The sequence below is a fragment of the Ursus arctos genome, unplaced genomic scaffold (genome assembly GCF_023065955.2).
Source record: "Ursus arctos isolate Adak ecotype North America unplaced genomic scaffold, UrsArc2.0 scaffold_7, whole genome shotgun sequence".
Lineage (NCBI taxonomy): Eukaryota > Metazoa > Chordata > Mammalia > Carnivora > Ursidae > Ursus > Ursus arctos.
The window spans coordinates 30,673,061-30,689,121 of NW_026623089.1; the positions used below are offsets into that span (position 1 = coordinate 30,673,061).

At 42.2% G+C, this 16,061-nt stretch overlaps 1 protein-coding gene across 4 annotated transcripts in view; it reads left to right on the forward strand.

Annotated features, from left to right (window-relative positions):
* BLNK (B cell linker) overlaps positions 1 to 16,061 on the forward strand; it is a 73,648-nt gene that overhangs the window by 20,444 nt on the left and 37,143 nt on the right. For 2 of the 4 annotated variants that reach the window (XM_048219051.2, XM_048219052.2), the window contains exons 2-4: positions 5,225 to 5,290; positions 8,760 to 8,809; positions 10,931 to 11,014. In XM_048219051.2, coding sequence (XP_048075008.1) covers positions 5,225 to 5,290; positions 8,760 to 8,809; positions 10,931 to 11,014 — 200 coding nt within the window. The remainder of the gene's footprint in view (positions 1 to 5,224; positions 5,291 to 8,759; positions 8,810 to 10,930; positions 11,015 to 16,061) is intronic. The other 2 variants (XM_026493760.4, XM_048219053.2) reach the window with 1 other exon arrangement.

Genomic DNA, 16,061 nt, shown 5'->3' on the forward strand with positions numbered 1-16,061 from the left:
TTGCTGTGCAGAAACTTTTTATCTTAATGAAGTCCCATTAGTTCATTTTTACTTTTGTTTCTCCTGCCTCTGGAGACATGTCTAATAATAAGTTGCTGTGGCCAAGGTCAAAGAGGTTGCTGCCTGTGTTTGCCTCTAAGATTTTGATGGATTCCTGTCTCACATTTAGGTCTTTCTTCCATTTTGACTTTATTTCTGTGTATGGTGTAAGAAAGTGGACCAGTTTCATTCTTCTGCATGTGATTGTCCAATTTTCCCAAAACCATTTGTTGAGAACACTCTTTTTTCCATTGGATGTTCTTTCCTGTTTTGTTGTCCCGAAGATTAGTTGTCCATATAGTTATGGATCCATTTCTGTTCCATCGATCTATGCGTCTATTTTTGTGCCAGTACCGTACTGTCTTGATGATTACAGCTTTGTCATACAGCTTGAAGTCCGGAATTGTGATGCCTCCTGCTTTGCTTTGCTTTTTTGATATTCCTTTGGCTATTCGGGGTCTTTTCTGGTTCCATACAAATTTTAGAATTGTTTGTTCTAGCTCTGTGAAAAATGCTGGTGTTATTTTCATAAGGATTGCCATATTAACATCTTTTTAAAACATATATTAGGTAAGTTTCTTCACTTTGTTTTGCGACGTGAACATGGCTGTGTCTTCACAATTTTAAAAATTAAATTGTGATCCTGTAATCCTTCTGCCATCTATGGAGGAATATCTCTGAAAGGACTAATCAAAGAGAAGCTGGGTTTTTTTGGTGCTTTTTTTTTTTTAACATTTTATTTATTTGACAGAGAGCGAGAGAGCACAGCAGGGGGAACAGCAGGCAGAGGCAGAGGGAGAAGCAGGCTCGCAGAGCAGGGAGCCCGATGCGGGGCTCGATCCCAGAACCCTGGGATCATGTCCTGAGCCAAAGGCAGATGCTTAACTAACTGAGCCACCCAAACACCCCCAAAGAGAAGCTGTTTTATGCTTATTTTCGCCTACACATGACTTATCACAGTGAGACAGCTGGTATTTAAGTCTGGGAACAGTCCAGCTGTACATTCCTTTTGCATATGCTTTATGTTGTAGTAGAGGAAAAAAGTGCTCCAAGGTGGGACAGACAATGCCAGAGAGGAGGAAAGCTGTGTATCACACAGTGTGTGAATAGTTGATAAAATGAGCTGAGAGCATCATCACATCTTCTTGGTTTGGGGGAACTGTGTTTTTCCAGGTAACAGAAGCTTGGTGGCTCTACCTGAGCAGTCAGTCTGTGGGCATCAGGATTTGGGTGAACGAGAGGCAGAAGGAGAAGAAAAATTTTGTACACAAAATGTATAGTTTATGAAACAATTCAACGATGTGCTATAATTATATATTATGATTATAGTTATTTTAACAATCTATAATGAAAAGAAATTAGGAAAGGCCAAGAAGCATCAGATACCAAGTTGAGCAAATGACAAAATTACATCAAAGTCATTTGCGAGAGTTTACATCTGTTTATCTATACCTGCAGCAAAGTTGCTTATACAAATCAGCCCCTGGCTCCCCCTTACTCTGTCTGTGTCCCACTCTTGACAAACTTCAGCCAGCATCCTTTACTCTGGCTCATTTTGTCCTTGAACCTAGCTAAGAATTAATTCAGCTGAAGGCATTCTGTTCAATTTCAGTCCGCTTACAGCCAGAGTTGCCTTCCGCTCTGCACTGGAAAGTATTAAATTGCCTCCCAGTCAAACCATCCCAGCTACTCTCTCATCTCTCCTTCTCTCCATGCCCAGACCTCTTATCTTTCCTTTTCCCCCCTTCCTCTGTCACAGAGATCCCCTGGAGTTCTGCAGGAAAAGGAGATAGGAGCTTGGCCCAGGATATGTCTGAACAAACTCTAGAACCCTGTGGCGTTCTGAGGCAACTCAAAGGTCCAGCTCTAGGGACCCTCTGTATGTCTTATATGGGCAGTGGTCTCCCTTCTCCCTCATCTGTTCTTTCCTCTCTGCTGCTGAGCCTGAGGCTTTGCTCAGTTCTCATATGAATGGAATCAGCCTCCCTAACTAGGGATATAAAATGTGGTCTCATTTCCTTTGTTATCCAAATTACCCCTTGGCACCGACCTCTCCCCACATCCCAACACAGGCCTCTCATTGGGTCGCCCAGTTTTGTAGACAATTCCCCAAGATGCAGCCTTAAGGTTGTCCTGAAAGAAGTTTCTCTTATCCTTCTACTCCACCCTCCAGCCTACCTTCCCTCTGCGCTTCGCTCCTCCAAGTCCATGGAACACACCTTTCCCCACAGCCCAGCTGAGGCCGGGCTACAACGAACAGCAGGATACCACTGAACATTGGGGGGCAATGGAGAGGAATTCTCTAGTTGCAAATGGGTAGCAGTGGTGCCGGGTAGGGTTCTTCTCAGAGCTGGAGCCCGAACCCAGCCACTCCTGTATCCCTCCCCATCTGTCCTCCAATGAATATCCCTCAGGTTCGTCTGTGCTCCTCAGGATTAGCTCCTAACAGTCGTTAGACCAGGAAGTGGAGAGAGCCCCCTAAACTCCCCAGTGCAAGTTCCCATTCCTTATTTGAGAATCTTCCTTTTCCCAAAATGGTTGAGGGGAGGAGGGTCTATCCGTACCCAGTAAATCTCACTCCGCCCCTCAGTGCCCAACGGCTGTCAGTGAACAACTACGGCAGAACGTCAGCCTTGGTGGGCTAGTTAGCCTTAAATTAACCCTTAGCGGCGACGCCGGCAGGCAGGCCCCGCAGAGCTCCTCCAGCAAGCTTCCTCTCAGGCTCGAAACTGCTCCGCCCACACTGAAGAGCTTTGCAACATACGCGTCCTAAATCCAAGCAGAGCCAGAGAATATTCCTCCAGATTCCCCCGAGTCAGCGGGGTTTCATAGACCTCTGCCAAGCTTACTTGTGCACCACTATTCATATGAACGCAAGGCGTAGCTCCCAGAGTCAGAGAAGTCTGCGATCAGGTTTATGGGAAATCACAATTTTCTCCAAGAACGATGACTGTGTACAAGATTTACATTTTGCTAACTATAGGGACCAGTCATATGGCTTCCTCAGAACAAAGGAAAGTTTGCCTGAAAAGTGAATTCAACTATCTTATTCTTTGAGGACAGAACCGTGTGAAATTATAAATGTATAATTTATGTATATATAAATATAAATAAGAAATATGTATTTTATATATTTATATACATCATTATTTATATACAATATAAAATATAAATATAAATATTTCATACATAACACGAATATATATTTACATGTAAATATATAAATATAAGTATATATTACTTATATATTAAATATATATTATATATTATATTATTTTATATATTAAATATAATATATATTAAAATTATTTGATATATAAATTATATATATTAAAACTATTTAATATATTAAAATATAAATATATGTACTTGTATATATACTAAGTAATATATACTTATATATATATTTTAAGTCAGAAAGTTATTATGAAAAGAAAAACCATGGCCCTGTACTCCAACCCTGTTAACATTTTTTTCTATATATGTATATAAAACAGGTAATAGAAATGATATATGCACAAGCTATGAACATTCAAATAATATAGAAAAATCTTCATTGTGAAGAGAAAGTCTCCTTTTTATAAAACGGAAGCCCCCATCCCCGCTCAAGCCACCAGCCTTCACTACACAGTTGATACAAGGACACCCAGCTTTGAGGACAAGTAGAGGCTGAAATCTATTCCTCGACGGATTGCCAGGCTGTGCGCCTTGCCACGGCTCAGGTGTTCACCCAGAGGAAAGGGGTACCTTTTCCTAAGTTGTATGAGAACACTCTATTGCCTCTGAAAACAATCTTTGAATAACTGCTTGCATATCCTTCTAAAAAGCTAGGCACATACTGACTCAGGAATGTACGTGTCCTTTCTCATTCCATAGAAAAAATATGTGATTCACATCATTCTGAACTTCCCTTCCTTTCTTCCTTTTTTTTTTCCCTCTCCTTCATCATTTCTGTTTAACTTAATATGTGTTGGGAATTTTTATGTGTCAGCAATACAGGTGTGTGTTTCTTTTTTTTTCTTTTTTTTTAAGGGTCTGTGGTATTCCATTGTATGGCTTTATCAAAGTTTAAGTAACTAGTTCCCTTTTAATGATTGATGGGCATTTAGGTTGTTTCCAGGTTTTTTAGGAGGGAAGCAGGAAGGATTAGGGTTATTACGCAAAATGCTTATGTGTACATAATGGCATGGTTTTATGACCATGTTTATGATGGCAAATTCCTAGCAGTAGAATTTCTGGGTCAAAAGGCATGAAGGTTTTAAAATTTAACAGATACTGATTGTAACAACGTGCGTTCCCAAGAATATCTGTATTGTTGTACCCCATCTACCCCGGGTGTTATCATGTTAAGCTCTGCCGGTCTGATAGGTAGAACATAGCTCATTGTTGTTTCGATTTAGATTTCTTTAAATATAAGTAGTGTTAAATATCTTTTCATTAGTCTGTTGGCCACTCGTTCTTTTCTGTTAGCTATGTGTTCACATCTTTTGCCCATTTCCTACTGAATTATTAATAATTATTTTGCTGAGCCATAAGATTTCTTTGTCAATCAAAACACAGAATCATCATTATTATTGTGTCGCCAATATTTCTACCAGCACATCATTTATCTTTTGATCTTGTGCATATTACTTTTTGTTCTACAGAGTTTCCAAGTGTGTATGCAGTCAGATTCATTAATCATTTTCTTTATGGCTTCTGTGTATGTACAACTTTTTGGTGACAGTTTTTCTAGATTCTACCTAGTAAAGTTCACCCCAAAAAAATCTTGGACCTGATTTCAGCTCATGTGTCCTTCAAGGTAGCTCCATCTTGCAATGTGAATGCTCTAAGAACAATCATTGGTGAACAGTGAGGTTTATCAGAGGGCTTTTGCCTCACCTGTGTCCTCAGACTCGGCAGATCTAGAAATCACAATTTCTCTTCAGAGCCTGAGCCTGGCCCAGACATCCAATGGACAGGGACAGGGACACGGCCCAATGACCACGTTCCTTACAGAATCAGTCACACTTTCCCTTCACTCAAGTAGCAGAGGGCCAACTTAATTAAATATAATACGATTCATGCTGTTTGGGGGGTTTATTGTAGGCCTTTTTTCTCTCTTTTTATATTCAGGAAGGACAGAAAACTTTTTAAAAAATCAACCTAGTTATTAATATTTTATGTTTAATTTTGTTTCTTGCAGGCAGCTTCAAAAGATGGTCCATGATATCAAGAACAATGAAGGTGGAATAATGAACAAAATCAAAAAGTAAGTTAAACTCCATAGCACTGTGTAAGCATTCATTTATATTAATAACACATTATTCCAGACTGTGCTAGGTGGAAGAGAACAAAGTGCTCTGTTACGCAAGTAAGGAGTTGCACCCTCTTTAGCATGTAACCCTTTCTTACTCACGGCTAGAGTCCATGGTGATAAGATCCATATTCAGGAAACATGGCAAATGAATGGAGTGACCAACTCAGGGTACTTTGCTTTTCCCTCTCACTGCAGTAAAAGTGAGCTGTACCACTCAAGGTGCCAGCAAATATCAACAAAGATGTTTACAGAAACAGGACAATCAGCTTCTATAACTGCTTAGTTAAAGTCCACTAGGACACACTTAGAGAAATCCAAAAAAGAAGTTATAAGAACATAGTCCTAGCATCTTTAGGATGCCATGCCTGTTTTCCATATTTCAATTTTTGCTCTTTCCATTACCGCTTTAAAATAGTGTTTTCAATTTGCACTTGGAGAGAGAAAGCTAGAATTTCTAAGCTTCCTGCACATCAAAAACTCTTAAGATTTAAAAAAAAAAAAAAAGAAGATAAAAATTATACATACTTGTATTTGCCACTCAAAATCTAAGTTAAGAGGAGAGAAGAAATCGTATTCCATTAAATTTTTGTTTAAGTTCTTTTATTCAGATAATGAAAGTAGTAGAGATTCCCTAGGGAAAAAAAAATCAAAGAGTTCAGAATTGCATAAAGTCAAAATCTTCCACTTCTCCATATCTCCACCTTAACCAACTCTGGGGAAATAGACATTGTCGTGAGTGAGTCTGGTATATATATCTGTATGTGCATGATATAGTACATACCTATACACACATACATTTTCATCATGAATGGCATCATACTTCATAAACCATTCTACCAACGTGACTTTGCTTAGTGGTTTTACTTAATGCTATGTCATGGACATCTTTGTTTGATGGCATGTAAAAATAAGGCATATGCCATTTTGAACAGCTGATTAATAGTCTGCTATAAATATATTATCATTCATTTAACCAGCTATGTATTGGTGAACACCTTTTAAAGGGAAAGAGATGTGGGAGTTTAAACTGACATATTCTTGGAGGGCAATCCGATAAGGTTACTAAAAATATTGTGGCCATTTCTTTCAACTTAACTGTCATAAATAATATTTTGATAAATAATTTTTAGAGATTTTGAGTATGCCAGAAAGCTAAATTCCTAAAATGAAATTTCTAGATGGAAGAATTTATGCCCTTGAAATTTTTATTGATATTACCAGATTGCTTTCCAAAAATTTTGTACCATTAATATAGTGTATAAAAGTTCATTTCCCTATGCCTTCAGAACAAAATGTCTTCGTTCTTTTTGGTCTTTGTTAATCTCGAAAGTACGAAATCGTGTTTTATGGTGTTTTTAGACTATAAAATGCAAACGAGTCTCAGTATGTATAAGTGATTATCATAAAATAGTTAAAATGGTCTTCTGCTTGTGGAGCATCTCCTAGAGGAGGAGGATTTGTCCTCATGTTCTGTCCCGTGGTGGAGAGAGGTGTGTGATTGCTCTCATTCAATATTTCTGACACATGCAGAACCTCATTGACATGAGAGAACCCTGCTAGTCGTTGTTTTAATCAGTAGTGATTCTAGATTAATTATCCCACAGTTGTCAGTTTTACAACACACCAGTTTTCTCAGTAATACGAAGCTTCTGTGTAAAACGTCTCTCTGTTCCGTGGTCAGGCATACTTACAGTAGCCATGGAGCTCAAAGTTTTTCAGACAGTTTCTATTTTATTATGCCCATTGTTCCCAAAATACACTTTTACTTGACAAACGATGTTTCTTCTCAGCTTGGAAAATATGGCTGCCATAGTCGTTACCCTGGGTGAAGTCAGTGGCCCTTTGGTTCTGAGTGACCTGCTGTTACGCTCTTACTCGTTGCCAGGCAACAGGTGCTACCTTGAAAGGAGGAAGCACGGTTGAACACACTGGTTTCCTAACACAAGACCGTGACAGAGTTGTCACTGGTCCATGGCCAAATGAGAAAATAAGGACCTTGAAGCATTGGGGGTTGGCATGCAGCTGCCGGCTGCTAAGTGAGGCCCAAACCACAGCTCTTATTCCTGGTCGGTGTTCAGTAACCACCAGCCCCTTCCTGAGTCTGTCCTTTATCCCGAGATGATAACCTCCAGACATTTTGGGTGTTGAAATACCCCTTCTTTTCTCTTATGAAATGATGACAATAACTGGTAATGGTTGGTTTGTGTTTTTCGAAATTTTACTGGTCCAAGAACAGACCTGGAACCATTCCTTGTTTGGTTTTGTGCTTTTTTCCCCCTATAACACCATGGCTAATCTTTCTTTCTGGACCTCATCAGAAGTCTAAAGATATTATCTCCCCAGCACATGCTGGCTTGCCGTGAGAATTGGATAAAATAATAGATCTGAGAATCTTTGGGGAAACAAAAAGCAAAATTTCTATGCAAATATAAGTATTGTTATTTTTGCAACATCACAATTCTGGTTTATCGGGCTAATTTTTTGTAATCAGACATGAATTTCTGTACTGCTTTTTTCCACAAGAAATGAAATATGTTTTGCATGTAATGGTTACCTTATGCTGCGCTTCTAAAAAAGGATGTGATGTTTTAGTAAATAAAGGCTACTGGATGTAGGTTTTATTTATATATACTTTAAATTTCATTAAGCAAATCATTCTTAAATAAAATGGGCAACTATTATTAAGAATAGTAATTTACTAGAAAACTTACCCATTTCAAATAATAGAATGGGAGGTGTTGTCACAATTTATAGTAAGCCTAAAAATTGGGATACATTTTTAAAATGTAATTTTAATTTTCTTCTTTTAGTGAAGGGGGAAGGATTGTGAATATTCAAACATTTTATATATGCATGAAGATACTAAAGTAGTTTTGGGAGTGCTTGAAACAGTTCAACTTCTCAATAGGCTAAATATCACAGTGCCCAACCTGCAGATGCTCACTGCTCACTTATTTGGCACTTTTGTTAATAGTGCCAAAGTGATCTCAGCCCAACCTACAACCCAAGTGCTCTGTTAAAGCTCCTATTTTTCTTGATATTTAAGGCATTTATTAAGTTATTTATTAAAATAGAATTCATCTTCTCTTACCGTCCTGTCAACCAATCAACATTTCTCTTCCTTGAACCTCTGAACTCTGTGCTTGCTAGTATTCTGACCTCTGAGAACCCTTCCACCACTGGACTTCACCTTTGCCAAGTCACAGCCCCGTTACATGCTGGGGAGATGAGGGAGGTGGGAGACCTCTGATTAATGGCTTTGCTCCATTCACAATACATTTAGGCTTTCAAAGTGATGGGTCCAAAAGAAGCCATTATGCTGTTAGTTATCTGTCTGTTATCTCTACATGTGCTTCTATTATGGGCCTTGACAATAGTTGTCCTACTCACTGACCATTTGTCTAATGGTTGTTATCTATAGGCTGAAAGTCAAAGCACCTCCGAGTGTTCCTCAAAGGGATTATGCCTCAGGTAAGAGTATTCCTAAAATACTTGGACTCTTGACTAATTTCATGTTCATATTTACTTCTTGAAAAGGGAACTATGTTCTACTCTTTTGAAAACAAGAGTGCCCATCCTAATTTTAAGAATGCCCAAATCTGTTGGGCATTTGACTATAGTAGAGGTGTAGTATTCCATCCATCCATCCATCCATCCATCCATCCATCCATCCACTCATCTATTTATCAAACATTTCTTAAGTATCTTCCATGTGCCAGGCACATACATGGTTTTAAGTAGAGATACAGTGCTGAACAGGACAGATATAGTCTCCACACTCACGGTATTTATAGTGAAGAAAAGAAGATACAATGATGTAAAAGCAATTGGAGTTCAGGGTTATGGGGAAGCACAAAGTTCTATGAAAGTCCATACAGCAGTGTCTAATCTAATCTGAAGTGGAGGGTGTGGAGGAAGAGGGGAAGGGAAGGCTTCCTGGATAGAGAATTGTTAAAATGGATACTTGAGGGTCAGTGGGGGTTGGAGCATTGGGGGGGGGGATAAATTGTTGATGGTACATGGTTACCCAGTCCTCTCTGACATTAGCCCTGCTACCCATTCCAACTAGGATCAATTTTGTCAGCGGAGAGTAGTTAGTCTTGAGATTGGTATTGTTTATGGCAGTGGTAAGCAAAATAAATTATCCAACATACTTCCCTTTTCTAGAAGAAATGCCTTGGGAAGATAGGTCTAAAATCTCTTTCTACTGGCTTAAATATAAAGATTTCCTGGACATGGATAGACCTATATAGCCCTTAATGAAAACCACAAGGCTACAGACATCAATGAAGTCTCTTCCTCTACAGCACAACAACTAGAACCAAATCGCAACCTTAAAGGATGCTTACTATATATTTTTTTCTGTCTCTGATCAAGATAGCAATAAATCAGACAGTTGAGTTCCTCTTAGGCACTAATTAAATCTTATCACACTAAGAAATGCGGACCAACATATCAAGTCTGGTGACTGACCTGTTGGACCACTTTCCAGAACTTCTAGGTTACAGAGTACTTATTGACCTCACCTTGCCAATCAATCAGCAAGTCTCAACAGTTGACCAGGAGATTCCTTTGCAGTGAAAAGATAAAAATAAATTAAAAAATAAAGACCCTGTCCTGACCTTTAAAATCTACCTGATCAAAAGCCAAGGGGAAAAAAAAACCTCAAGCAAGATGCTTAGTTAATAAATGAGAACAAATTCATCCTTCTCTCCCAAGTTCTAAAAAAGAAAAGAAAACAAAGCAAATGACATCTGCTAAGTACCCTGAATTTTGATGGAAAATTATGGAATCATGGAGTCCCAGGTCTAAAAGGAGACCCAAAGATCCCACAGCCTAATGTCCAACCCAGTGCTTACCTCCCCTCCCCCACCAACATGCATCACAAATGAGGCCCACTTTCTGTTTGGACATTTCCTGTGATGACTTCCCAATCCTCTTTGGTCCTGTCAAGGACAGACAGGCCTGGCAGGACAGAGATACAGTCCATTTCCTAGTGGCTTCCTAAGTCTGTCCTCATAGCCACATAGCACAAGTCTTTAGACATTCAAGAAAACAAAGATAGAGTTGTTCTGTGTAACTCCAAGGATAAAATTAAGAAATTATGTCATTTGAATAGTTTCTTCTCTGGAATCAGTATCTCCAGGTGCTTCTGCTGTTTCACACATTCTTTGACTCATTTGACAAATATGACACAGTACGTCCTGTGTGACACTCACTCTACTAGATATGGAGTAGGGAACAAAATATAGCCCCCGACCTCAGGTGCTTCATGACTAGTGGGAAGTCCAATAATAAATGAGAATGCCAACAGGTCAGTGTTTGCCTAAGGTCACACTGTTGGTGGAGGGACGTTCCACTGGCCATCCACACACCCCTGAGTGGTCAGAACTGAACGAGGCCTCTCTCCTTGGACCCTTGGGCCCTAATACCCAGAGGCTGTTGTAATAAGCACAGGGAATCCATAGCAACCCTCCATCCACTAAAGAAGCAAACTATAACACTGCTTCGCCCTTGCCCTAGTGTCCTTACTGAAGCCAGCATTCACTTGATTTTTTGTCTCCCTGTCTCCACTCTGACTCATGATACCAGCAAGGCTGACACGGGGAGAGCTGCATTCACCATCAGTCCTGCCTCATGGAACTAAGAATAGAGGAATGAAACTTGGACTCGAAGGTATTTGAAAACCTGGAAAGTCCTGAAAGACCACTCACCCTTAGCTTCTCGTGTTAGGGCTAACTGGAGACCAGACAGGCCAAGGGGCTGCCTAAGGTCATACAGCCAGGCAATGGCCAAGCCAGGACTCAGTCCTCCCACCCCCCCGTTAATAAGGCTCTGAGAAGGGATGAAGGGACACGCAGACAAAGGGACTTTTTAAGATGTGAAGTTTTTAGATGCAAATCACCTCTCCTAGTTAGCTCAGTTCAGCTCCCCACACGGTCACATCCCTTTCTCCTCTTGGGGTGTTCCCAGGGGGACTGTCCACAGGCTGCCTCCCCCGCAGCCTCTGTAGTTCTGCTTTCTGTTCCTTCCTTGCATCCGCCTCCACCACCACATCTCACCCAGCCTCTTTCCTTCTTTCCTTCCTGCATCCCACTGCAGCCGTCGCACTGCTTCTCCACATCCCACCACCAGCTCTGTAAGAGGAGAAGCTGCAGGCCTAGTGGCCTAGAGCATGGCCTCCAGAGCTGACTCAGGGCCACAACTGAGCAGGTGCCAGACATGCAGTGTGGAAGGCACCCCGCAACGCCCAGGGTCTCTGGTGCTGCTCATGACCCAGGACAGAAAGGCTCCATTCACACCCTTGCTTTCATCCCTTCACTCAAGCTCTTGCCACAGACTCTTTTACTCTCCTTCCAGCCATCCTTTCCCAATCCCGAGCCCCCTGGTCTGGTTCAGCCTTTGTCTCTTCATGCCTGAACTGCTCAAACACCGTCCTTATCAGCCTCCCTGCCTCCAGCTTATCACTGGGACGTACAGTGGCCTCTGTGGCTGGAGCACCCCCTTGACTGGCAACCAATCTGGCTTTGTTTTCTCCCCTGACTCTCCAATACAGCGTGTTCGTTCCAGGCACATGCCTTATGGATGCCCCTTCCAGCCATCAGCTAAACCCTGCCTCTAGGGCTGAGACACAGGCCTTAGCCTTAGGGGTTGGAAGGAGGATGCCCTCCTTCATCTTTGTTCTCTCACTCGAGTCCTGGCCATCCTTCAAGGCCCCATTCAATCCCACTTTCACCACACAGCCTCATGCAAGCCCTCGGCCTTTGCTGAGCACACCCTTAGCAGAACTTTCCCAGCACCTGGCGGTGGTTCCAGGTGTTGAGACATTTGTCAGGAAAGCTTACACTGTTCTGGATTGTCCTCAGTGTGATACATGGCTGTTCTTCTAGATGCTAGGTCTGTTACCTCCATGGCTGGGTGAGAAGATCTTGGACTTTGGGGTCCCGGCTTTGGTCCCTAAACACTGTGAACCTAGAAACGTTTTATAACTTCCCTGAGCCTCAGCTTCCTGCTTGGAGAGGACAGTGCTGATCTATCCTTCAGGTTGTTATTAAAGTAGATTAATAGTAACCAGCAGCATCCATTGAGCTCTTACTCAATGGATGGATGTCAGGCGCCCTTCTACTCACTTTCCCTGGGCTATTTCATTTCATTCTTGCAAAGCCCCATGACACAGGCTCTACTTATCATCTATTTCCATGGTAAGAAAACGGATGCCCAGAGGTTAAGCAATTTGCCTGTTCAAACTGCTAGCAAGTGGCAGAATCAGGATTTTGATCAAAGCAGCTGACCCCAGAGCCCAAGCTCCAAACCCTGGAGGGGACACTGAGGTGGGGCCATCGTGGCATTCCCACGTGCCTCACAGTGCCAGCTGCTGTGCCCACAGGCTTGGGGAGGCACGTGAATCACAAAGCTTGGGCTAGGCAAGGGGAGGAGCCCCTCTATTATGGGCATGGGATTGTGGCACTGTAAATGGAACATAAGCCCCAACCCAGGTACATGCCACAGTTGGAAAGGCTCTCCCTAATAAGGAGGCCCAACCAGCATCTCAGCTTTCTGCCAGGGACGTGCAACCTTATATCCCAAGTTAAACCACCCAGCTCATATTAAACTTGAACTTGCCCTCCTGAAAGCATCACCCTCTACACTAGAGGCTCTCTTGGGTCTATTTCTTTATGGTAGCCATATTGTGTGGTTGCCATTAGCATGAAATAGAATTGGTATCGTTTTGAGGGTTTATTAAGACATTGTCAATACCCAAGACAATGATAAGTAACATTAATACAGCATTTACCGTGTGCCAGGCTTTGGGAAGCACTTCACATGTATTGTATTACTTGACTCTCATAAACACATGAGGCAGGCACTATTCTTACCCTTGTTTCACAGGTGAGAAATTGAGCTTTACACAAAGTCCTGGTCCACTGCCAAGCAGGAAGTAAAGAGCAGAGCCAGGATTTGAAGCCAGGGACCTGGTTCTAAAACCACAACCCACTCACTTAGGAGGCTCCCTGGGATGCTGGACGAACACCCAGTACTTTGGATCTAGTACTCTGTTTTTGTTTTGTTTTGTTTTCAAAGTATTCTTATCTTTCATTTATTTTTTAAAAGATTTTATGTATTCATTTGACAGAGAGAGAAAGAGCACAAGCAGGGAGCAGAGGGAGAGGGGGAGGGAGAAGCAGACCGCCCAAGGAGCAGGGAGCCCCATACGGGACTCGATTCCAAGACCCTGAAATCACGACTTGAGCCGAAGGCAGACAGTTAACCAACTGAGCCACCCAGGCGCCCCTGGATCTAGTACTTTGGACAATCATGCTTTTTAGTTTGGGAAATGGCCTGCAGGCTGTGACTTTAAGAGTAGGATGTCGTGAGTTGCTTGTAGGACCAGGAGATGGGTGTAGCTGGGGGAAGGAGGGGCGCCATCAGGCAACTTCTACCACAGGGTGATGCTTTTTTCTCTTTTCTGCCTCAATGCTCCATGAGGCCTGGATTGGGCCGTTCTTGTTTCTCCTAGGTTTTATCTGAAGGCTCAGTAGAGGGCCAGGCAGTTTACATGAGACTTCAGCTACAAGGGCAAACACAGGTAGCCTGGCCTCCAACCCGCCCCCACACTCACCAGCCATGTGGCCTCAGACAAGTTTTGCAACGTCTCTTAGCTCCAGTTTCCTTGACTATAAAATTGAGATCATAACGGCACCTACCACAAAGCACTGTTTGGAGGATAATTGAAAAAATACACTCATTTTAGCCCTGAGCACATAGCAAGTGTTTAATAAATGGAATCTATTATTGGTATCCTAATTTTCGTTCCTTCAACTCATTTGTTGGCTCATACTTTTATTACTGCATGGATTACAAATGTCAGATGTCATCCAGATACAAAGATAAATAGGCCTTGTTTTTCATACAGAGAGGCACAAACAAATGGTCATAGCACAGGGCAGAATGGACCACACGTGCCGTCAGGGTGCCAGCAGCACCTACAAGGGCCCAGAGGAAGGAGTCATGGATTGGAACCCGAGGGGCTGGGGAAGACCGTATGGTAGAAGTGTAACAGGGATTGCCACACAAAGAAGGAAAATGGGCCAGGGCAATAGCCCGGGCAGGGCAGAGAACGATCAGAAGTGCAGGCTGGGAGGAACACGCTGCCCAGTATCACTGTCAGTGAACATGGAAGACTGCAAGAGAGGTCCAGGGAAGGACAGGAGGGGGCGGCATCCAAACATGTTGACATAGAGCCTTGACTTTACTCCAGAGGGAGCCACTGATGATTCTTGAGGAAAGGAACAGCATGTCCAAACCTTATTTTAAGAAAATCACTAGAAACAGTACGAAGTATGTGTTGGAGAGGAAAGATAATGGGGACAAGAAAAGTAGTTACACAGCTTCTGCAAGTACTTTCAGCAGTGACCAGAAAGTGGGCCCTGGCTTCCTGAGAAAAGGCTCCACAAACACAGCTGACCAAGGCAGGGAAGTGTGTTTTATAAAGGTATTTTATGAAGGTTTCTATTTTAAAGGTTGAAACAAAAACATCTTGCCACCTTAAGTGCTGATCTTCAATTATCCCCAAAGTTAAGGTATTAGAAATGTATCGTCCTCTGTACCAGGTATTGGTATATTGAGAAGAGGACTTACCTAGTCTTCTTGAGTTTCTTGGAAAACCCCAGTGATTGCAGTACACTCTAATTCGGTATAAGTTAGCCCAAATCATAATTTAGTAAGAATTATCTTCTGTGAATGTCAGAGTTGGGCCCATTATTTGGCTCATAAAATAAAGCTCCTTCTTAGTGCCTATCATGTTTTTCCCAAGAGAGGGCGCTGTTGCTGCCATAACTTAAAATCTGGCCACTCTGGTCTAAACCCCTCCTTCGGGCCACCATTTTTTCTCTTCAATTCTTTTCCCTGTGCCTCTTTGGACTCCCCCTAGAGCTGGAGTCAGTGGTTTGCCATAACAGAGGCTAGAAATGGCAAGAAAATGTTCTGTTGAGGCCCTGGAGGATTCAGGGACCATCCACTGGGCCCCCTCACTGTGGCTGCTCAGGGGGATGGGAGGAGAGCCAGGAGCCTCTCTGGTACAGTTGCTGGAGCCACTCTGCCACGTGGACCTGTGCCTGGTTGATCTCCTACATGGCTGAGTGGATTGTATTTAATCTCTAATGTCAGTTTATGTGATGGGATGTATGCTAAGCTTCTCATACTCTAAATGTGTTTTGGAGAAAAGGGAGTCAGATATTCTCTTTGGCTGTCTGTAATTCAGATCTTTTTCATTCTTCAAGATCCTAAGCTCCTCGAGACCTGTTATAGACATTTTTATCCTGCCTGCAGAGCCCAGGACAGTACCTATACCCTGGCATTCAAAGGCAATGAGGTAGCCTGGCACTCGAATCCAGAACATGCCCTTGGAAGTCAGCCTGCAGGGTTCAACTCCTGGCTCTATTATTTGCTATCTGACCTTGGGCGAATGACTTATTTTCACTAGGCCTCAGCTTCCTCATAAGGTTTTTGAGAGAGCTACCTGAGTGAAAAATTCTGATGATATTGTCTGGCAGGTAGTAAAGCACCAGGTAAATGCTTTTCAATAAGAAAGTCAGAGTTAGAGCCACAGAGAATCCAGAAGTGATCCATCATCTTACAGACTGAGGCCCAGAGATGGTAGCTGTCTTGCCCATTCTCCGACGAGTTAGGAGCAGAGCCTGCATGGGACTTTTGGTCTATATGA